This window comes from Sciurus vulgaris (assembly GCF_902686455.1).
Source record: "Sciurus vulgaris genome assembly, chromosome: 3".
In the NCBI taxonomy this organism is placed as follows: Eukaryota; Metazoa; Chordata; class Mammalia; order Rodentia; family Sciuridae; genus Sciurus; species Sciurus vulgaris.
This window is the reverse complement of record NC_136463.1, coordinates 94,028,003-94,051,994: the sequence shown is the minus strand read 5'-3', so window position 1 is coordinate 94,051,994 and position 23,992 is coordinate 94,028,003. Positions and strand designations below refer to the sequence as shown.

The 23,992-nt window shown below is 38.2% G+C and overlaps 1 protein-coding gene across 4 annotated transcripts in view; it reads left to right on the top strand.

Annotated features, from left to right (window-relative positions):
- The window catches only part of NXPH2 (neurexophilin 2), a 109,403-nt gene that overhangs the window by 48,812 nt on the left and 36,599 nt on the right, over positions 1-23,992 (top strand). Inside the window, exon 1 of one of the 4 annotated variants that reach the window (XM_079135697.1) lies at positions 11,914-11,935. The exons of the other annotated variants lie outside the window; for them this stretch is intronic. Coding sequence (XP_078991823.1) covers positions 11,930-11,935 — 6 coding nt within the window. The 5' untranslated portion in view covers positions 11,914-11,929. Of the gene's footprint in view, positions 1-11,913; positions 11,936-23,992 lie in introns of those variants that run through there. 4 annotated transcript variants of the gene reach the window in all.

Sequence of the window (23,992 nt, the reverse complement as noted above, 5' to 3'; positions counted from 1 at the left end):
GAAAAAGTAGGTCCAAATCTTCAACTTGTTGGCTTAGGATCAGACTTCCTTAACAGGACGCCCATAGCACAAGAAATAAAAGGAAGAATCAACAACTGGGATAGATTCAAACTAAAAAGCTTTCTCTCAGCAGAGGAAACAATCAGCAATGTGAAAAGAGAGTCTACAGAGTGGGAGAAAATCTTTGCCACTCATACATCAGATAGAGCGCTAATTTCCAGAATATATAAAGAACTCAAAAAACTCTACACCAGGAATACAAATAATCCAATCAACAAATGGGCTAAGGAAATGAACAGACACTTAACGGAAAAAGATGTACAAGCAGTCAACAGATATATGAAAAAATGTTCAACATCTCTAGTAATAAGAGAAATGCAAATCAAAACCATCCTAAGATTCCATCTCACCCTAATTAGAATGGCAATTATCAAGAACACAAGCAACAACAGGTGTTGGCGAGGATGTGGGGAAAAAGGTACACTCATACATTGCTGGTGGGGTTGCAAATTAGTGCAGCCACTCTGGAAAGCAGTATGGAGATTCCTCAGAAAGCTTGGAATGGAACCACCATTTGACCCAGCTACCCCACTCCTTGGCCTATACGCAAAGGACTTAAAATCAGCATACTGCAGAGATACAGCCACATCAATGTTCGTAGCTGCTCAATTCACCATAGCCAGATTGTGGAACCAACCTAGATGCCCTTCAATTGATGAATGAATTGTGGCATATGTATACAATGGAATATTACTTGGCCATAAAGAATGATAAAATTATGGCATTTGCAGGCAAATGGATGAAATTGGAGAATATCATGCTAGGTGAGATAAGCCAATCTTAAAAAACCAAAGGTCGAATGATCTTGCTGATAAGCGGATGATGACATATAATGGAGGGTGGAAAGAGTTAGTGTTAGTGTTAGGGTCAGGGTTAGGGAAGGGGGCAAGTATGGAGGAAGGAAGCACTGTATAGAGGGAAAAGAGGGGTGGGAAGGTGGGGGGGGAGGGAAAAAATAACAGAATGAATCAAACAACATTACCCTATGTAAATTTATGATTACACAAATGGTACGTCTTTACTCCATGTACAAACAGAGAAACAACATGTATCCCATTTGTTTACCATAAAAAAAAAGACATTTATCACTGGAACATTCATTCTAAAGATCAAAAGAAGCTTTTCAATCAAAGGAAAAAATCTTTAAGGGCTTAATTTTTCAGAATGTTTTATTATAATCCTTATAGATACAGATAAATGGAAACGAACATACAACACAAGTTACCTCAAAAAGTTCACTTTTCTCAAGTGTTCTCTCCACCACCAGGAAAAAGGAGAGGAAAGAAATCATGTAAGGTAATGTAAGGCATTTAAAGATTTGGGTACTTCAAGTAGGATAAGAGAAGATTTAAGGAACAAGAAGTCAAAGATGGTACCTGAAAAAGCAGAAAGGTATTAAATTGCTTAGAAGCTTACTTTATATTATTATATGTGTATGATTTGCCTCAGAATTTTTCTTTTGAGTCAAATTGCCATAATGTACATAATCAAGAGCAGTGAGCACACCTCTAAAAGTGGAATAGAAAGAATGAGCAGTGAAAGAAGTAAGAGCCATGTTCTTAAATTACAAAGAGACAGTTATTAGGACTGAATAAGAGGTCAAGGCCACAGACCAGAATCAGAGTATTAGCAGGAGGAACACTTAGAGGAATCAGCACTCAGAAAGAGAAGTCAAAAGGGTGCAGTATGGGCTTATAAAGTCAAGGTGACATATCAAGAGACCTGGACCAGTAGAGCAAAGCTTTGAGGTCCACAAATGGGAAGGTTGGGACAGTGTACTCGAGAGAAACCAAGATCTCACCTAAGATGTCTGGCCTCAAGTCTGATCTTTGCAGAATTTCGTAAGTCATCTGAAGAGAATCCTCCTATTCACAGGTTAACACATTAGTGTTTCTACTCTTTCTCTTTACCTTTTCAAAGTAGAAGCATAGTGCATCTTCTCACAGTGCTAGAGGTATAATGGGTCACCAGAGAGGCTTCCCAACCTCCTGCTCTTCCCTGACTTCCTGTGGACCAGATTTTTCTTTACAGGATTCTAAAAACATTTTTGTTTTCTTGGCTTCTGATATAGTGTATGTCAGAACAGCAACCTCGGCAGAGCAGTGTTGTCCAAAGTTCCTGGATGTAAACTGAGGTGTCTGAGAGCAATCAGCCAGTTCTGTAACCTGCACTGCCACATTAGACACATCTTTCTTTTTTGTTTCCTCTTGATCTCTGTCCATTCACACCTGTCCACTCTACAGAAGTCATTCTCAGATTTGGGCAGAGGTGCATATTTGTGGGTCACAGGTTGAGGCGATGTACAATTGGTGAATAATGAAGGAATCAGCTAGAAACAATGATAACACGCGGACAAAAAGAATGTATAATTTCAAAAGGAAGGGACTATAAGGAACTGTGAAACTGGACTTGATTATGACCATGTTCCTCTCTCCTCCTTGTGATGGTCTTATGGCCCTAGTTGCTGTATACACAAAATGCTAATGTGCAGTCCTGGGTCTCCAGTCCTGACTTTGGAACCTTCCAGTCCTCTCTGCAGGTTGACTTCCCTTTATAGCAGGTCTGTCTACCAATTTACTAAAATCTATAATATTTGGTGCCCATGGACTTAAGGCCCAGCCTCATGTTCACTAGAAAACTTGGAAACTCCACTCCACTTACCAAGTGCAGACAGTGGTTAACATCTTTAGCCAGTATTTTCATCAGTGTTGATTCTTACCCTCAATTATCAAAGTCCTGGGGAAACTGTGCCCAACAGTTGCCACAGTGTTCTTCTTTAGAAGCTCTATTTATGCATTTGGGTTTCTTTGTCCGTCATTACATCATCAGCTCCTAGATTAGAGCTGGCGAGAGCAGTTGCTCAGTAAAAGTGCACTGCTTCAATTTAACCAAACCTCTTCCTGAATCCAGTCATACTATTTTCAGTGATTTGTTCCCCAGCAAAAATAGAGCAATACTGAACCCATATTCATTAATTTTTTTCAACAGATATTTCACAGCCTCCTACTATAAGCATGCAAAGCATATCCTATATAAAACAAAGAAAAATAGTTATTCCTACTCTTTAAAAGCCAGTAGAATTGGAGAATGAAACCGAACAAATGTATTATATTCCATGCTTGTATAATTATGTTAAAATGAACCCCAATATTATGTATAACTGTACTGTACTAAAAACCATAAAAAAGTAAAGCTACAAAATTTTTTTTTAGGTATTAGAGCTCTGCACATCTAGCAAAGAATAGAACTGTAAGTAGAATTCAATGTCAGTCTCATTTTTTAAAGGAGGAAATACATTTTTCTTTTTAAGAATAACAAGTGTAACTTGTTCTCTAATGAAATCACTGGCAATGTGTAAGGAGAATTCTGAATACATTGGGGAAGACTGAAGACATACTTCATAACCTATGTCTTTCTCCAGAAGATAATCTTGTCTAGTAATTTGGCTAATATGTGTGAAAAGAAACAGAAGCAAAGTCCAGATCTTTTTAACTCTAAAAAAAAATTAATATGATTTATAAGAGAATTTCAGTAAGGTATAAGAAAGTGGAATGCCAGGAAGTATTGTAAGCCCTTAGCAAAACTTTGATTTTGTCTACGTGATTCACAACATTTAGATTAAAAAATGACAACATAAGTAATTAAAATGTTTTATAAAGCCATGTCTGGATTTTTAACTTATTTTCCCATTTTTAATTTATAATTTTTTGCTTCTCTTATTTGCTTGATTTCTTGATAATGACAAACATTTTTATCAGAGAATAAATGCATCTACACTGTTGTTCTGGCAGTATTTTCATATATGATTTCAAAATTTATATTCTGTATTTATAAGCATTATTTATGCCCTAAGGAGAAAACTGATTCCAGTAAAAGCTTTCTTTTTGACTGCCAGTGGATTAAGAACCCTCTTATTTAAACAAATAGTTAACATTTGTTTAGATTTCCATGTCAGATACTATGCTCAGTCATTTAAATGTCATTCTTTTAAATCCAAATAGTCCTTTTGAGATATGTGTTATTTTTATACTCCAAAGATAAAATACTAAGTTGTAGAGGTTGTGTTAGTCTTCTAGGTTGCCTTAATAAAGCACCACAGACTAGGTGACTTAGATGACAGGACTTTACTTTCTCACAGTTCTGGGTGCTGGGAGTCCAAGATCAAGATGTCAGTGGCGTTGGTGTCTGGTCATGATCCTCTTCCTGGCTTGCAGATGGATGTCATCTGCTGTGTCTTTCCGTGGCCTTTCCTCTGTACACTCATGGGAAGAGAACGTGAGAGCTCACTGGTTTCTCTTCTTCTCATAAGGACACCACTCTTAGTGGATGAGGCCCCATCCTATGACCTTCATGTAAAGGCCCTATCTCCAAACAGTTACATTAGGTATTAGGACTTCAGTGTATGAATTTTGGAGAAACACAGTGCAACTCATAGCAGAGATATTAAGAGGGATATGTGAGAGCCAGGATTGTAGCCCAGATAGCCTGACTGTAGAGCCTTGAGCCTCTCACAACAACTTTACATTTTCACTCACTTGACATTATGTGGGAACATCTGCCTCTGTTTTCCAGACACTGTAGCAGGATACTCAAAAATAGGAATACAAGGAGTGGGTAGAAATAATTTGTGTTAAAGAATATGAAGTAAAACTCACTAAAGTAAAAATGAAAAGATGAACCACAAATTGGCAGAAAATATTTGCAGAAGACACATCTCATAAAGGAATATTACCTGAAATATACAAGAATTTATAAAATTCTACAGTAAGTAAACAACCTGATTTTAAAAGTGGACAAAACACTTGAACAGACAGTTCAACAAACAGTTTTTCCAGATCACAAGTAAACATGAAAAAGATATACTTAAAGAAGTACAAGTTAATACAATAATGGAACACCACTATACATCAGCGAGAGTGACCAAGATCTAAAATGCTGATAGCACTAAATGCTGGTGCTAAAAGCACCAGGAACTCTTTTTCATTGCTGGTGGGAATACAAATGGTACAACCACTCTGAATAGTTTGGTATTTATGCAAATGAATTGAAGAAGTCCACACATGTTAATCTTGGCCACATGAAAAGCTGCACATGGATGCTTGTAATAGCTTTATCCGTGATTGCAAAAAACTCAGAAGAAACCAAGAGGTTCTTCAGTAGGTGAATGGATAAACTATGGTATATCCAGACAAGGGTATATTATTCAGTGCTAAAATTAATGAGTTATTAAGCTATGAAAAGACATGGAATAGTTCTAAATGCACATAACTCATGGAAGAACCAATCTGAAAAGGCTGTCTACTGTATGATCCCAACTATATTATATTCTGGGAAAAGCAAGTTAAAAGATTAGTGGTTGCCAGGAGTTGGAAGGGAGGCAGGGATGAATAGGCAGAGCATAGAGAATTTTTAGGGCAGTAAAACTATTCTGTATAATATAATGATAAGTACATGCCATTAGACACTTGTCCAAAACCCAGAAAATGTACACTGCTGAGAATAGATGTAAACCATGGCTTTGGGTGGTCATATGTCAGTTCAGATTTATTGATTGTTACAAATGTACCAGTCTGGTGGGGGACATTGATAATGGAGGTGAATATGTACATGAGGGGATAAGAGATGTATTGGAAATCTCTGTACTCCCCCTGCCTCAGGGAAAAACTCTCTTGTTAATTTGATTAAACAAAAATAAAATAAGCTGCTTAGGAACAACTTTGAAGTCCAGACACAACTTTGTTTTAAGAAGACATGTTTTGTTTTAAGGCTGCAGTAGCTGATACAGCATCTCCTTGCTACCTTCTCCAGCCTTCTCTATGGACCACAGCAATGCATCCAGAAGACAATTAGTTAACACAGGAGTTGTTTTTTTTTTTTTTAAAACACATTTCCATTGGTTCTTCATCTGCTCATTGCCGGTAGGAAATGTCTGTACTTACTGCTTAATTTTGCTCTAAACTTAAAAATGCTCTATAAAATGGTCTGTTAAAAGATAAACACACAAATCTATGACTTATCCAGTAAAATTGGGCTTTGGTGTTATGGAAGACATATATATTTTTTTTTCTTTGATTTTTTGAAAAGGGATACAAATTAAGCAATTTAGTTCACTATACATTGAATATTTTTAATCTCTAGAAATTCTGAGGATATTAAGGTAGTATAGTAATGGTTCAATTTTGTAACACAGTGTCTACATCTTGGTTAATAATCTCTGAGGAAATAAATCAACATTATGTTAATTAAACTTTAAGTCGGCCATACTTTGGTAGGTATTATGCTGCTGAAGAGATAAAGTTAATATGCAGACACCTAGAATATCAAGATATTGTCAGGAAATTTGCAGCCAAGATGAAACAAATTCATACATCCTGAAACAAGAATATAAATGAAGATAATGTGAATGACAATAAATACTAGAAGCAGGCATACTGAAAGAATGGAAATACTTCTTACTGCACATTCGAAAACTCTTTACACACAGTAAATGAGTTTTTTATGCAAGAGAATAAAAAAGCATAGAGAGGCTGTCAGAGAAAAGCCACTGATCATTGAAGCTGGGAAATACAATTCGTTAGAAGATCATTTTGAAATATGAAAAACAACTATATACATATATGATGAGACAAGTATGGGATTAATTCAAGAGTAAAATACATTTTCTTCACAGTGCCAGCTATTATATAACATAATCTTATAATATTCTTTTGCCCAATCTTGAATTAAAGCCGTCTTTGAAAAAGTCTCTGCTCGTGAACTTTACCTAAAAGTCATGATGTTAGTATCTATTAATGAATTATTTGGGTTCAGCTCAATAATCATTATTGAATCAGAACCTGTATCATATAAGAAATTAGAGGACTGGGGATATAGCTCAGTTGGTAGAGGGCTTGCCTCGCAAACACAAGGCCCTGGGTTCAATCCTCAACACCGCAAAAAGAAAACAAAAACAAAACAAAAAGAAATTATAACTTTTCAGATTCATCTCCTTTCTCCATTCTACCCCAGGAGCTTACATCTATCCCATATTGGGATAAACATGAGCAAAATGCAACATAAAGAAGAATCGTGTTCAGAGGATAGGCAAATATTTGAGTTTATCTTATCTGTTTTGGGATTCTGGTTCAGTGTCCATTCAACACAAAGTATCAGATGAAAAATTTAAACATCAGCCACTTTGTAAATATTTGTAGTATGTTACCTCAGTAACTGTACAGTTTGAAAACTTGCAGAGGTTTAACAGCGAAGGATAAAATATTCTCATAATCAATGGACCTCTGAAACCTTTTGCTATGGAGTAGGCATAATTCATACTTGTATTTCATGCTATGTTTTTTCAAGAGAATATTAAATGTGTTTTAATCATATTGCATCTTAGCTTGTCTTTTTCCCTGCTCCCATTGTTAACACAGAAAATAATGAGTCATCCTTTATTGTGGAGAAGCAGAAGGGACAGCTCAGCACACAGCAGCCGCTGCCACAGGTGGAGTCTCTTCCACTCGCAGACTGATTGTCAACTGTGTGTGATGTTATTTATGACGGCTTCTTTCAAAGGGCATGCAGCATGATGCCTGCTGCATAATAGGCACTCCATTGCTACTTGTTTAATTAATTAGCTAATTAATTAATTCATAATGGCATTCCTCTTGAGTGACTAATAGACAAATTCAGACAAGAAAACACACACAGGTCACACACATAATTGTGACTATTTCACAATTTCACTGAATCACTTTAGCACTGAAGCAGTTAATCATGAATTAATCAGTGTCCCCACCACCTCAGGCTTTAAGAAAAGCCTCTGCTTTTCTTAAAGATAGAAACTCAATGAATACAATGAGTAATTCAAGGGGGGGAAATGGTCAGGATGAAGGGACAAGTATCCAGTAGTGAACAATGATCCTGCCCCACAGGGGGATGGATAGAGGCTCCCTACGACGTTTGCAAACATGGACACATGCACACACACACACAGGCACAGAAAAGCATCCCTTTGACAGTACTGGTTACTTGAAGTTAGATCTGACTTTATGTCATTGTGTCTTGTGTCCTCTTCCCACACTGCAGACTCTGAGTATGTGACAATGATTGGTGGGGAATAGAGTCAGGCTGAGTGGAGGCAACTCTCCCTGAAGTTGATAAGATACTATGTTTGCCTAAAACTGTTCCTGATGAAAGTGTTAATAAACCATGAAATGAATGGTTTAGGCATAATGGTGAAATAATCAGGGCTCACAGAGTGCAAAATACCAGTCAGTGATAGTGCTGGAAGAACAGCTGTGAACAGAGAGGACAGGCCTTGGGCTATGCCTCAGCTCAGTTGCATCCCAGCTTCATGATGTAACAGCTTCACTTATTCACCTCTGATGAGTGGAAAAAATAATGCTCAAGCTAGAGTGGCACTGTGAGAATCAAGCTTGAGTATTGAGGACGACAGGAGGCAGAGACCCAGGAGACATAGTTTCCCTTTCTAATGAAAACCTGAAGGTCTTGTGGATGGCCTACACTTGGAAAGGGCAAGATCCAGCATTTTATGTGGAAATCCATCTTGTAAAAGTAGGATACCAGCAAAACCAAAGCTGCTCCCCTAACAGTTGCTTTAATGTGAAAACTAGATTTCAGGGATGGAGTTTGAGCCAAATGGGTTGATTCTTTCCTCAGATGCCAAGTAATCTGATGAGCACACTTACCCATGTTTTTTTCCACAAGTTTTCCAGTATTTATAATCTTCAATGAATTTCATTTTTTTATTGCTTCCTTCTGGAACTAAATCTTCTGCCGTGGTTGGTTGTTGCTTTTTAAGGCTTCATTAAAGCTACTTGGATAAAGGCTTCAAGCCATGAGAAACACAGTTTGCTTGACTGCCTGCTTGTGCTGCTTCACTTTGCTTTAATAGGAAAATCTACAATGAATCTCCAGAGTTTTGTTTTGGGAAGGAAAATACCTTGTTTCAAGCAGCTCTTCTTGCCTCTGCTTGCCTTGGTGACACATATAAAAAGATGTGGTACTTAACCTTTTCATTTTGTTTCACCTAGAAAACAGGCAGTGGAAGACGACCCAGGAGGCTAAAAAAGCACCTGGTGTGCTTTGACTGTGTTCTGCACAGGCCAAGGTTCTGCAGGGGCCTGGAGCTGCTGAAGCCAAAGAACCTCAAGGGAAGTTGTTGTGGTTTGCATATGAGGTTTCCCCAAAACTTTGTGTCAATGCAGGAATATTCAGAAGTGAAATGATTGCATTGTGAGAACTGTAAACCAATAGTGCATCATAGTTTGAATGGACTGACTGGGTGGCGTAGGTAGGTGGAGCTTGGCTGGAGGAGGTGGGTCACTGGAGGCATATCCTAGTAGGGTGCAACTTCTTTGTGGCCCCCTTCCTCCCTCCTCTGCTTCTCCAGTTGCCAAGAGTTGAGTAATTTTCCTTTGTCTCTGCCCTTACACCATGATGTTCTCCTCACCTCTGGCCCAGAGCAAAGGAGTCAGTCAACTAAGGACTGAACCTCTGAAACTACAAGCCCCAAATAAACTTTTCCTCCTATGACTTGTTCTCGTTGGATACTCTGTTTACAGTGAGAAAAAGCTGACTAACACAGAAGGGGAATAGGAACTAATGTTTTTGAGCAGCTGCAGGCACTTTGTCCACTTTGTTTTTTTCTTAGAAATGAGCCAAAATTCTTTTAGCTATAGATCATTCCTTGGCCATTTATCATTAAATCTTATCAGCACCAACTTGTAAATATATACAGAATATAACCACACCATAACACTCCCACCTGCTAGCCTAGACTAGGCCTTCAATACTCTATGAGATTTTGTAGTATCTCCTGAAGATTGGAATGCTCTCTTTTGATGTGCCTTGCAGTCTACAATCAATACTGTAGTCCAAGTGATCCTCAAATAAGACAGATGGTGCCTCTGCTCTGCTGAGTGACTGCCCATCCTTCTGACCAGTCCAGGAGATTTTGGCCTGAATGCATGCCCATGCTTGCTGGATGAGTCTCTATGCTGCCTGCACATGGTCTGCCCTGCACCACTTCCTTGGGCTCTTCTCTGCCACTTTTCACTAACTGGTGTCACTCTAACAAGACACACCTCCTTGATGTTCCTTTTCCAAAGCCAAGCTTTCTTCTACCTCCAACCCTTTGCATTGCTGATTGCTAGACCTGGAATTCTTTCAAAACTTAACTTCCTGTAAGTGTGTCCTCAAATATGACCTTATCAAAAATACCTTCCTTGACTGTCTTAAATCAGAATCCATTCTCAGATCCTCTCTTCCCCTTGCTCACTCTGTTCTTCACTACACATTCCATCCTTTCATATATGTTTGTTTCATCTACTTCCACTACCATGGGAATTTCATAAAAGAGACACTAACAAATGAGATTGACTTTCTGCAGGAAATTAACTTACTTTCCTCTAATCTAAGTGTAGCAACTAGAATTCATCCCCCAGTCTAGCTGTCTCTGCAGCCTCTGCTCTTTCTGCTAAATCAAGCAGCTGACTTTGAAGCAAAAATAGCCACGCTCCATCCATTGCTATTGTAGGTCTGCAAATTCAATAAAGACAAAATACTCAAAGCACACTGCACTTTCATATCTACCTGCTGCATCTGAATCCTGCAAACTTACAGGCATTATCCACTTGCTGACAAGGTTACTTAGCCTGGGGAAGTTTAAGCCTTTATCAGTCTCAGATTTGCTGGGAGAGTAGAGAGCAAGAGTGAGCCCAACAAGGGATTCCTTAACTCACATAGTTTGTGTCACCTCTGTAGGTATTAAACATGCTTTCTGCACACATCATCTCTCTCCCACTGTGACTCAAGAAAAAAGTTTCCTTTGAAATAAAATAATCTTCTGTATGCTATATTAATATACAGTCATACCTCCGAATATCTCCAGTATATTTTCTGTACTGTTACCAGGAGGGTCTTTATAAAACATGAATCTGATTATTTTAACCCCCCCCCCCCCCCCGCCCTTTTTTTAAAGACTGCAAACAAAACAAAATCACAATTCCTTGACCTGGCATACAACATTCTTTCTAACTGAATTCTTGTGTCCTCTCAGCCTTCCACCCAGCTTTCTCCATCTGGAAACTTTTAATTACACAATACAAAATGATTTTATAAAGTCCAGTAGATATTCTTCAATTTCACATCTATTTCTGTCTGCTGCACATTTCTGATTGTCATTGATATCTAGCACCTCTTGAGAGCCTACAATGTGTCGAGCATTGTTTGGGCTGTTTCATACATTGCTGAGTGAACACACACAGTCTTCAAAAGCATTCTCATCTATGTTTCATATATAAAGGAGCTGAAGCTCACAGAGCACAAGATCCAATAGCTTGAAATTGGGAGAGCAGGGTTCTGAGCTGCATTTTTGTGCCACAGTAGGAGTGCCTGCCCTCCTGTGGTGCATGCCACCATCTGCCCAGAGGATTCCACCTCCTCCTGAGAGCCACAAGCTCCTCACTGGCAGAGCCTTTTCTTTCTCTTGGCAGCTGCATGCCTCAATGGCCTGGGCCATCAATTTTGAAGTCACATAAGTAGTTTATTGTCTGTGAAAAAGAATGTGACTGGGAATTGTGTCATCACATAACCATCATGGGACAGTCAGCCCTCACCATTAACCACGTGGCCTTGCCCCTCACCACCCCTTCAAGGCTGTCTAAGCAATGCCTGAGCTTCGCTAGCGTTTGCTCATTCAGTGTGCCATGAGCCCTGGTCAGTGAGCACAGCCATCCCTGAACACCCTTGTTTTGTTGCAATGAGATGATTTATAAGCATACTTGTTTTCAGTCACTGAGAATAACACCCGTGGCTTCTGTTCTTCATGCCATCAATAGGAAACTGGCTTTGGGCTGTCCTTCCAATGGAGGTAATTGATTTCTGTTGATCTAACCATGCTGTTTTTTTTTTTTTTTATTTTTTTTTTATTTTATTTTAGTAACAATGCATGTTTCATGCATTCCAAGAAAATTTTGAAAGATTCACTTTTTTGTGATGGGCTGAATAATCGATTTGAAAGTTCATATAGAAAAATAAATATAAGAATTCCCAAGAATATATGAAGGAGGAGGAATAATGAGGAGGAACATAGAATACCAGAGATTGGAATTTACTTTGAAGTTAATGCAATAAAAAAAAAAATGGTATTTGCACAAGAAAAAGCAAATAGAGGAGTGGAATAGAATGAACCCAGGAAACATATAGAAGTACATGTGGGAAGTTACTGTATGATAAGGACACAGTTTCCATTCCATAGGAAATAGAGTTTATTTAATAAGTAATATTGGCACTATTTGGTTACACAAACAAAAAGTTCATCTTTTAATAATACATTTAATCAAAGTTCTAAATGAATAAAGTAAGAAAGTAACACTATACATCTATATACTTATGGGATTTTTCTGACTTGCTATATAACACATTACATTTACAATGTTAAAAGTGTAGAAATTATTTTTAATGTTTACATATTGCACATTAAAACAATTCAGAAGTTTTAGAAATACATACTTAAAGACTCCTTCCTTCCCAGTATACTCAGTTTCTCTTTCTGATATTTTTATCTGATTAACATATACATATGTACTCAGACATCTCAAGATTTTTTTTTTTTTTTTTTACTTGACGGGAATGATTCTATACTACTCTGTAAATTTCATTACTTATATTGACTTTAATGGGGACAGCCTTTTACAAAATACTTGTCTATCTATACACATATCTCATTCTTTCCAAGCACTATGTATTATATACTTACATGGTTCTGCTTCAATTTATTTGAGTAATCCTTTATTGATAAGAGAAGTCTTTAGTATACTTTTTTAAAGTTGAATCATACAGAAGGACCAAAAATTGAAATTTGGGCGATCTTGTACTGTATCCCTAATTCACTCCACAAGGAAAAATGTAAAAGCTTCTGTATTATGTATTATAGCTTAAACTGCATTTCCCTCTGTTATTTTTTTTTTTTTCTTTCAATTTTAGAGACTAGCTATCGACTTGCTGATTTAGGAACTATGTAGTCTAACCAGTTTGGACTGCATCTCCTCCACTTCTCTCCATCTGCTGTTTTGTTCTGTGACTGTAATTATGTATTCCATGTTTAGTTCATAGGTTAATTCAAGCGTTAAAACAAACTTAAAAGGCATTAATGGAATTATGCTTTTATTAATTTCTACTATAGAACCAAGTTTTGCTATTGAATTTATGGAGAAAGAAATATAATGTTCAGATTTTAATCTCCAGCCAATCCAAGGACAATTGCCCAAGCACAGAGTCCAAGTGGGAGGGTCTCTCTTTTAATTTCTTTTTGAGTTTTCTTCTCTTAAATCATATTCCTTGCTACTCTTGTGGCTATTGTGGGTTATATAGATAATACACAAGCTTTTTTTCTGTTGTTTGCTTTTGGACAATGTGTGAAAGTGACAAACTTTATGAAAACGTCTATGACTGGAAATGCTCCATAAAATAATAGTTGAAATAAGGAATTTTGAGTGCATAGTCTTTCTCCCAGTGAGTTGTCTTCTCATTGCCCCTTGGGTTCTAGAGTTCTGTGGTGCCCATAGGCATCTGCATGTTGATGTCTTTTTCCTTCCTTTGATGATGACCTTGTTTTTTTCTCTCTTTAAAAATTCTTAAAATTTTCTTTCCAGAAATGTCAACAGAACATGTTTAAATATGGGGTATTTTTTCCATCTACCTCACATATCCTGATGAGGATTTCAGTATGAAGAATTTTATTTTTCTTCAGTCTAAGATATTTTTATTCCACCATTGTTTCCTCTCCCTTCCTATTTCCCTTTTGTCCTCCCTCTTTTCTATTCATTTGCATCTCTTGGATCTTCACTGGGCTCCACTTTTTATATTTCTAAACTTTTTTTTTTTTTAATTTTTCTGTCTCTTTTGTTTGGTTGGTTTTTTTCTTCGGAGCAACTGAAAATTTCTTGGTTACGCTTCCAATTGATATCTTAGTTTTTTTAACTGCACCATAATATGTGGTAGACCATCAACTTTGTTAATTTCCAAAAAAATCTTTCTTGGCATATTATATAATAGCCTCGCTAATTTTTCTAAGGATAATATTTAGGATTTCTAGGGTTAATTTTTTTCCACTTATTTCCTGACATTTGTTGATCTTCTGCTGTCTGATTATAAGAATCCTGTAGGCTGCCTTGAGGTGCTATACCACCTTCAGGTGATTCTTATGTGAGGTAAAGACTCAGGCTGCTACTGCCGAGTCATCAGGCAGGTATGGTGATATGCATTCTTCTTCACTTTGGTTTTTGTCATCTAATGTAATATGTTCTACAGATTTTTCCTTATCATTGTTTGTAAAGTGCCTCCTTTTTTAAAGCTTCATAGTACTCAGTCGTGTGGATGTACTATGGTTATTGAACTATTTTCCTGTTGATTTGCATGCTTGAATAGTTTCAGTATTAGGGCAGTATCACAATAAATAATATCATTCGTCTACCATTTCACACATGTGCAGTTACATCTACAAAATAAATTCTTGAGGGAAGGATTATATACTCAAAAACTAAATCATTTTTAATTTTGACAAATATCAATAAATTGCCCTTCCATTTTAAATGGGAGGAAAAATCCCGGGAAAGATGGGTGATCACAGTTACATAAGATGTTTGTTCAAGAGTGTGGAGCAGGCTGTCATTTCAAGAGTTTGAGTCCAGCATTCCCTCCACTGGGTTGCACTGCTTTTCACTGTGTCCTCTGGAGGGGACAGTAGCTGCGCGATTAATTTGGTGGGACTGGTAAAATATCTAAATTTTGCACATATCACTGGGGCTATTCAGGATAAGTAAAGGATACCTTTAGCCCTCTTGGGCTGCTGTAAAAAGGAGTGGTTTAAACCACAGGTGTTTATTTCTCAAATGTTTATTTCTCATCTCTCCTAATCTGGGAAGACAAGATCAGGACTCAGGCAGGTCTGGTGTCTTTGAAAGCATTTTTCCTACTTTGCAGGCAGCTGTCTTCTGGACGAATCTTCATGTGATACAGAGAGGAAGTTCTCGTCTTCCCTTTCTTATAACACTAATTTCTTCACAGGGCTCCACCTTCATGATCTCACTTAAATTTAGTTACCTCCCAAAGACTTCATCTTCTTATACCATTTCATTAGGGGTTAGGATTTCAACCTAATAAATTTTACAGGGACATAAATATACATTGCGTAACACCTACCTACCTCTTATCCTTCATAGTCTTACTAAGATACAGACAATGCAAAGTTATATCAATACTGAAAAAAAAAAAAAGTGGAACTAGTAGTTACCCAAAAAGTGTCAAGAAATTTGGAAAGCAGTATACAAAAACTAAACAGGAGATAAAAGCTGTTTTTCTCAAAAAAGCTCCCCAAGAAACTCCACATACAAATTATTAAGGACAAAGGCAAAAAGCAGATCATGAGGCAAACACCAAGATATTAAGTTAAAGAATATTAGATATTATTATATCAAGGAATATTAAGGTATCAAGTTAAGAACCTACTGTGAAACAGCCAGTCCAGCTACTTCCTCACCCTCACCTCGTGTGCAGAGGTGACTGTCAGCTGATGTGGAAAGTTTCTGGCCTGGATGTGAAGTTCACCACCTGTTCTTTAAACAGTAGGTGACTGTTGGGATCAGGGAGAGATCCTAAGAAATGAACTGAACCCCCAGAGAAGAGAAACGGAAATTACTATGACTTCAGATATCAATTCAGAAAATGAAGGAAAATAAAAAGGAAGTGATTCTACAGTAGTAAAGCAGAAAAGCCTTCTGCTGCCAGAATAAGGCCCCCTTGGCCCACTGCAGGGATGCCTGGGCTCCTCTGCACTCCCCTGGGAAACCTGCCTGTCACACACCTGTGTTCTGCCCTCTGATTCAGGGGAGAAAGCTTCTTGTAAACAACCAACCATATGAGTGTGGTCATGTGGTAATTAATCTTGCTATGGCACTATGTTTTATTTCATATATTTTTAAAAAGTGCTGATGTATATGGACTCCCATAGTGATCAATTTAATCTCTGGAGGAAGGGCCCAGGCACTGGTATTTTATAAAACCTCCTTGAGCAATTCTAAGTTGTAGCCAGGGTTGAGAAAACCTACTCTGAAGAACTGAACTCCACTGTGTTCTGAAAAAAAATGATTTCTGCTCTTTTTAAAATTGAGTTGAACCCGGGCCGGTGGCACACGCCTGTAATCCCAGCAGCTCAGGAGGCTGAGACAGGAACATTGCAAGTTCAAAGCCAGCCTCAGCAATGGTGAGGGGCTAAGCGATTCAGTGAGACCCTGTCTCTAAATAAAATACAAAATAGGGTTAGGAATGTGGCTCAGTGGTAAAGTGCCCTTGAGTTCAATCCCCGGTACCAAAAAAAAAAAAAAAAAAAAAAAGTAAAATGAAATAAAATAAAATAAAATTGAGTTGAGAATAAAAAATCATATTCTAATTCCATTTAACAGATAAGAACTTATGTACCAGCCTGTAGTCAATTTTAACAAACACACAGGTACTGAAGTAAAATAACACAGGAACTATAGGACTTACCATGAAACACAATTCTTTTCAGCATGTTTGGGTGAGTGTACCTACAATTATCAGAACATCAGTGTCACCTCACTGATGAATAATTCATATTATGCTTTAGATTTCACTTCCAGATTTTACATCTCCTGTTTGTCATTGGTGTTCAGAAATTTCATCGATGCACCTACACATGGAATTGTTTTGCTCATTCTCATTGTGTTATTATCTGCAGACTCATGCCATTTTCATTAGTTCTAGAAAATTCTCAAGCCTTACCCCTTCAACTGTTTCTTCTTCTCCACCCTTTCTATTCTCTTTCTGAAATTCTCATTAGACATATGCTAGAATCCCACATTCACTTCATATTTTTAAACTTTTCTTTCCTGTTTTCCATCTTCTTGTCTTTCTATGTTAATGATATTTTCTTCAACTCTCTGTTACTAATTCTATCTCAATCCAACTGGCACTTTTGTCTTTTTTTATTCCCTTTTTTTTTTTTTTTTTTTTTCATTTTTAGAGTTTCTGTTTGATTCTTTCACAAGTCTACATGGTCATATCTACTAATTCCCAACTGTTTCTTTTTTTTAAATTCTTATATTGTTTCTTTAAATAGTTCACACACAACTAAGCATGTATTCTGTATCTGACAGATCTAGTTTCTGCAGTCCTTGAGGGACAAATCTGTTCCTTGTCATTTCCTCTGACTCTTACCATTGGAACTTGCTTCCTCTTGTGCTTGGTGACCTTTGCAAATTTTTTGTTTGTTCTTTTGTGGGAGTCTAAGGGGATGCTTTCCTCAAGAGAGTATTTGTATCTACTTCTGCTCTGAGTTGAGGGTCTCCATCAATAGGGGACCATTTGGCCCCTTGGAGAGTCTCAGGCTCAGTTTGTCTGGGTCGGCCCACAGTTCAATATCTAATTTACTGTGTTACCGTAGGTATAAGACCTCAAGGCAACCCTCACCTGCCCCCTATCATTTGCCATCTAGTCCTGGTTCTGGACAGTTCCTAGTTCAGTTTTTATGATCATCCAAAGGCATGCTCTAACTAGGAACTTACAACAGCAGATGAGTCCTGCAGAACAACACCTGGTCTAGCATATTGCTGGAAGCAGTTATCTTTATGAAATATTTTTAGCTATGTACTGGGAAACCATGAGTGATTATATCAAAAGTAAATGATCATAGAAGGAAAGAATTTGGTAAATTAAGATAAACTGGAATCATTCAGTTATCATCTTAATATAGTGAAAATAACCCTCTCTGGTTTTTTCCGTATTAGTCCAACATCTCTTTTCTAACTTCTCAAATTAATTTGTTTGGCCACAACAAATCTACATTAAAAAGTGTGAGGAAATGTACTAATAAGCCTCTTAACTAACTTTACAAGTAGGTTTACTGGCTGTGTGGCACATATATAATGCTTTCTTCAGTTTTCCATTGCTGTGGATAAAGAATTCACAGAGCTAAAGCTCATGAACATCAATTTGACATACATATATACATACACAGGCATACATATACTTTTAGATGTTTTAATATTTGGAATGAAAGATTGTTGTAGTACATTGCCTAATTTTTCAGGTGCTGAACTTTTGTTCCTGTATTATGTGTGTGTGTGTGTGTGTGTGTGTGTGTGTGTGTGTGTAAATCTGTTGAAAAAAATAGGAAATCTGGCAGGAAGACATACTGGAAGCAGGTAGTTCAATTGAATCGACTTCCTTTTCCCAAAAGGTGGACTTGGTTCTTTAGTCCCTCACCCTTATTTTTTTATCAGGACAGTAGCAGAAAAGTATGTTATTTTCAGTTTTGGAGAAGGTGAACAAAGCATGCTTCCTGACTCTGTGTTACAAGATTACAGCAGTCTCCTCTTGTGTATCTTCTTCAAAAGCCCCCAAGGTGCTTCCTGTGGTGCTGGGAAAGGGGAGATCTTGTGTTTATATGAGGAGGGAGACTCCATGTCAGGACATGAAGATCTCCTAAATGAGGACATGTTCACCATCAGCATGTCCTCCTAAATGAGGACATGTCCACCATCAATGCATATACAGGATAAGTATCTGTTGAATGAATAAAAAGTGACAGAATGAATCCTTTTAAAACAGGGAACCAATAGTACTAAAATATCATGGAGGAGTGATCCAATGTGTCTTCTACCCCAGCATAAACATACGTGGAAAGAGAGAGGGACAGGCACAGAAAATAAATGTGATGTATTCCAGCATAAGGCCAAATGAGTGCTCTCTTGTACATCTAATAAGTTAAGACATATATTTAATCTCCTATCCTTTTACAGTAACAAAGAAAAAGGGAAGCCCTTCTGACTGGTTTTTCTGCATAGTTTTGTTCCACTAAATGTAGCTGGATTTTGTTTGGTTGGTTTTTATTATTGTTCTGGGATTGTTTTTTCTATTTACATATTTGAAGTGCAGCACTGAATAGGAATGTGCTGGTTGAAACTCAAATTTATCTTGTGAGAAGATAAGATGCAGTATCTGAGGATATTTCAGTAATTCACACTGAAAACAAAAAGGTTCGATAAGAAACACAGTGGATTCCCCTGGTGGGTAGGCTGTGACTTGGTGCAAAACAAAAGGCTCCTTTGTGCCCACAGTCCAGCCCCAGCCTACTGATCTGGACACATGACTCCAGCACAGAACATGCAGTGAGATTCTCTTAGGGTCCTGGGCAAATGAAGATTTTGCATACACCAGTTTTACAATTTTTTAAAAAAGATTTCTACACTTGAATCTAGGTGCTGTTGAAGCGGTCTTTAGAACGAATTTTATATTTCTTTTGTTCTTCTTTCCTATTCCTTTCATTTCCCTCACTAAAACCAAGAAATAAATGGATGGCAGATGACCAGCACCATGTGGCAAAGTAGAAGGCAAAACCCTCTTGACGTTTATGTCGTTTTCCTTCCTTTGGAAGCTTCGAAAGATAGCCAGGGAAATGAATCTTACCTCCAATGTTTAAGGGTCTCTCTTCAGATAATTTGGGTTAACAACACATGCATGAACATTCAGCAAGTTGACCTGTAACGTTTGAGTCTTGCTACTTGAATTCAAGGTGGTCAGACCCAAATCAGAAAGGCAGCAATCAAGAGCCCAATCACAGGTCCAGGAAAGAAGAGCCACTTAGCAGACCCTGAATGATCTCTCAGTCCAGTGTTCTGTCACAGATAACCTCCTTGGATTACTTTGTAACCAACTATTTAAGAATCATGTAATTGATCTAACATTTTTTCATTGAGAACATTTTCATCAAGAACAACAAACATTTAAAATTATCTCAAGACAATCGCTAATGGCAGACATAGTGGGAGAAGAAAAAAGTAGAAGTAATTTATTCAGAATATTTATTAGGACAGCCTCTGGGTTAGTGGTTACATGATAGAACAACAAAGTAATTCCCAAGAACATAGAGAAGGAGGGAAGATACACTTTGTCTTCTGGAAAGAAGTGGGTTAAAATGGGAAAGGACACTTAGGCACATTTCAGTGTTTGAACTTGGTTTGGATATAAGCCAAAATCATGTGCTGCTGCAGGATTTGGGGGAAGCAAAGCTGTACCAAAGTCACCTTAGAGCCTCAGGGTGTAGGATAATGTGCTGAATGGCATTGTTGGCTGTTGAAAGTAAAACTGTAAGACTGCATGTTAACAGAAGATGGTTGTTATGGTTTGGATATGCAGTGTCCCCCGCAAAACTCCTGTGTTGATGAGGGAATATTCAGAGGTGAAATGATTAGATTATGAGAGCTGTGATCTAGTTGGTCTCTTCTAGTTTGACTGGGTGGTAACTGTAAGCATGTGGCTGGAGGAGGTGGTCACTGGGGGTGTGCCCTGGGAGGATTTATCTTCCTGCGGACCCTCCCCTGCCCTCTGCCTTCTTACCACCATGAATGGAACAGTGCCCCTCCACCACAACCCTCCACCATGATTTCTGGGCCCTCACACTGGGCCCAGAGCAATGTAGTCAGTCCACCATCTGAAACTGTGAGCCAAAATAAACTTCTCCTCCACAAAGTTGTTCTTGTACATATTTGGGTGACAGTGATGAAAAGCTGACTTACACAATGATCAAACCCAGATAAGGGGAAACTCCAAAGTCCAGATATGGGGCATAATCATTGGTCAAATAACGTGAGCAGGTCAGCCTCTATGACAGAGGAATCCCCATTGTGGTTCATCAAGCCATCAGTTTCTTTTGATTTCCTACTCACTAGATATTCCCATTATAAATTGGCCTCCAGTGTAAATCTCTCCATTGGGGAAAAGCTCTTGTACTTATATAATATACATGCTTCAGTTCATGTAAGTTATACTGTCATTATAAATTAATTAAGTTAATGGCATTCTGTAACGCACACATAAACCCATCAGTTTCATCATCTCGGGTAATGTGTATTCATTCCTGAGAGACAATCTCACCAGAATGTGTAATCCAAATTCATGTTTCCCCACTCTACCAGACTGAGAATGAGACCTTAGCCTTTGGTGAATGCTGGATATGTGACCACTTGGCCTCCAGCCATCTGCCCTCTTTTAGTTGCATGCTAAGCTTGTGAAAGCTTTTCAGATCAAGCAAAGTATAAGCCAGATATTATAAACTACGTGAGATGAGCAGGGCATATACATTTCACTTCTAGCCACAGTTATCAAGGAAACTGGATCCTTGAACAGAATGTGGAGGGTTGTTAGCAAAGGACCATGGGGCATGAGAAGCACAAAGACTAAGTCATGAACCGGATGCAAAGGGAGGTACACAGCAGGCAGGCAAGAGCGAGACAGGAGACTTCTGTTAGGAAATGGTAGGAGAAAGGTGGGTTGGGCCATTGCAGAAGGCCAGAATTTCATGAATCACACTTTTGAATTATACTGAATGGGAACTTAACAACTAATAGAATCAAGTAAAATAATCTGTACTGTAAATACTAGGCAGCTGACAGAAGTGTACTGAAGTACAATTTAAAAGCAAAGACATAAGTGTGGAAGCTCTTGTCATGAAATAATTACTGACTCAAGTAGGATAGAGGCAGATGGATGAATGAAAAGAAGGTACACATGAAGGAAAATGAGAAGGAAACTTCTGTTAAAGTGTTCATTAATTAGTTAGCCTTTTTATAATTTATTTTCTAATTTCTGTGCCAGTGCAAGACAATATTGTGCAATGTTAGGGTCAAAAGGAGCATCTCACCTCATTTTAAGAAGGGGAACCTGGTCCTAAGATGCTGGCAGCAAGAGGTATGTTAACTGAGGAGCAAAGAGGCTATCAGCAAGAAACGCCAAGTGGCCCAAGGAAAGTCAGGCAAAGACTGAGGAAGTGGGTGAAGCTGCCGGCTGGGATAAGTGTTAAGCCTGGGTGGTTGGGGTGAGTTTAGAACCTAATGGCTTGCACTACTTCAGAGTGCGAACCAGAGGATGAGAGAGAATTGGGATTCCATTAGCAGAAGGACACCCATGGCGTAGAAACCAAAATCCTAGTGAGGGAAACTCCAGTGGAGAACTGGAGACTGGTAAATTATAAAAGCTTATAGTAAAATGTATCCTATAGAGTCTCAGGTGGAATAAATATGCTGGCTACTCAAAAGGCCAGATAAGTTCAAGTTAATTCTCATTTGAACTAATCACTGAGTCTCTAAAAAAGCTGCGGTTTGGAATTCTTGTGTGTTGTCGGTGGGAATGTAAAATGGTGCAGTTACTGGGAAAAGTTTGGCAGTTCCTTAAAAAGCTAAACATAGAATTACCATATGACTCAACAATTCCTCTCCTGGATATAGACCGAAAAGAATTGAAAACAGGGACTCAAATAGATATCTGTGCACCAATCTTCATTGTGGCATTATTCACAGTTGCCAAAGTTTCCATCAACAGATGAATGGATAAATAAAACATGGTTTATACATACAAATGACTGCTATTCAGCCATAAAAAGTGAATGAAATTATGATGCATCCACAGCATTGATAAACCTTGGAAGCCTTATGCTAAGTTATATAATCCAGAAACAAAAGGACAAATATTGTGTGATTTCACTTATATAGAATATCAATAATAAAGAAACTCAGAAACTAGATTTCTGGAGGCTGGGAGTAATAGTCATTGCTTAATGGCTAAAAGAGTTTGTGATGGAAAAGTTTGGAAAACAGCAGTGATGGTTACACAACTTTGTGAATATAATTGATACACATAAAAATGGTTAAAACTGAAAGCAACCAAGATGTCCTTCAGTAAGTGGAAATAACTATTGTACATCCAGACAATGGAAAATTATTCAGTGCTAAAAAGAACTCCCTATCAAGTTATGAAAAGACCTGGAGGAATCTTAAGGTATATTACAAAGGGAAAAAATCCACCTGAAAATCTACCTACTGTATGATTCAATGTGACATTCCAGAAGGGGCAAAATTACAGAAACAGTAAAAGGATCAGTGGTCGCCAGGGGTTAGGCAGCAGGCCACATGCATAAGTAGAGCACAGAGAAGGTTTAGAGCAGTGAAACTCCTCTACATGATACCCTAATGGTGAAAATGTCATTATACATTTGTCAAGACCCATAGAATGTACAACATTAAAAGTGAACCTTACTGTAAATGACGGGCTTTGGACAGTGACAATGTCAATGTAGGCTCATCAGTTATAATAAATGTATCGTTCTAGCGGGGATGTTGAAAATAGGGGAGGTTATGCATTTGTGGGGACAGGAGGCATACAGGAACTCTGTACTTTCCATTTAGTTTTGCTGTGAACCTAAAACTTAAAAAAAATAGTCTGTAAAAAAATTTGTTTTGTCATATATATTTTAAAACAAGGAAAAAAAATTTTTAAAAGTGACTGAAGCCAGGTGCAGTAGCTCACACCTGTAATCTCAGCAACTCTGGAGGATGAGGCAGGAGAATCACAAGTTTGAGGCCAGCCCCGGCAACTTAGCAAAATCCTGTCCCAAACATAAAATAAAAAGGGCTGGGATGTAGCTCAGTGGTAGAAGTCCCCTGATTTTAATCCCCAGTACTGGGGAAGCTGTGGAGAGTCTGCAAAGGCTGCTCTAGGGTCAAGGGTAAGAGGGAAAACACAGTCAGAGCCCACAGGTTGCTGAGGACTCTCCTCTCCTCCCTGATGCAGTTGCCCAGTTGCCCTGAGAGAGTGAAGGAGCTGCTGCACCCAGCATCCCCCAGGGGCACTCAGAGACAGTCCTGTGGAACTTGAACAGTTTCCTGGCTAATTGGACTTAACTCCACTGCCAGGCCCTGCTGCTAGAATACACACATGGACCAGGGGGATATTTGAAGTGCCTGTTTCTGGAACTCCTCATCTGGTAATGCGCCAGGCAACACAGATTTTGCTGTCAGAATTGGTCTAAATTTAAATGCTCCCTTGTTTTTGTTTCAAACTGGTCTGTGTGTGT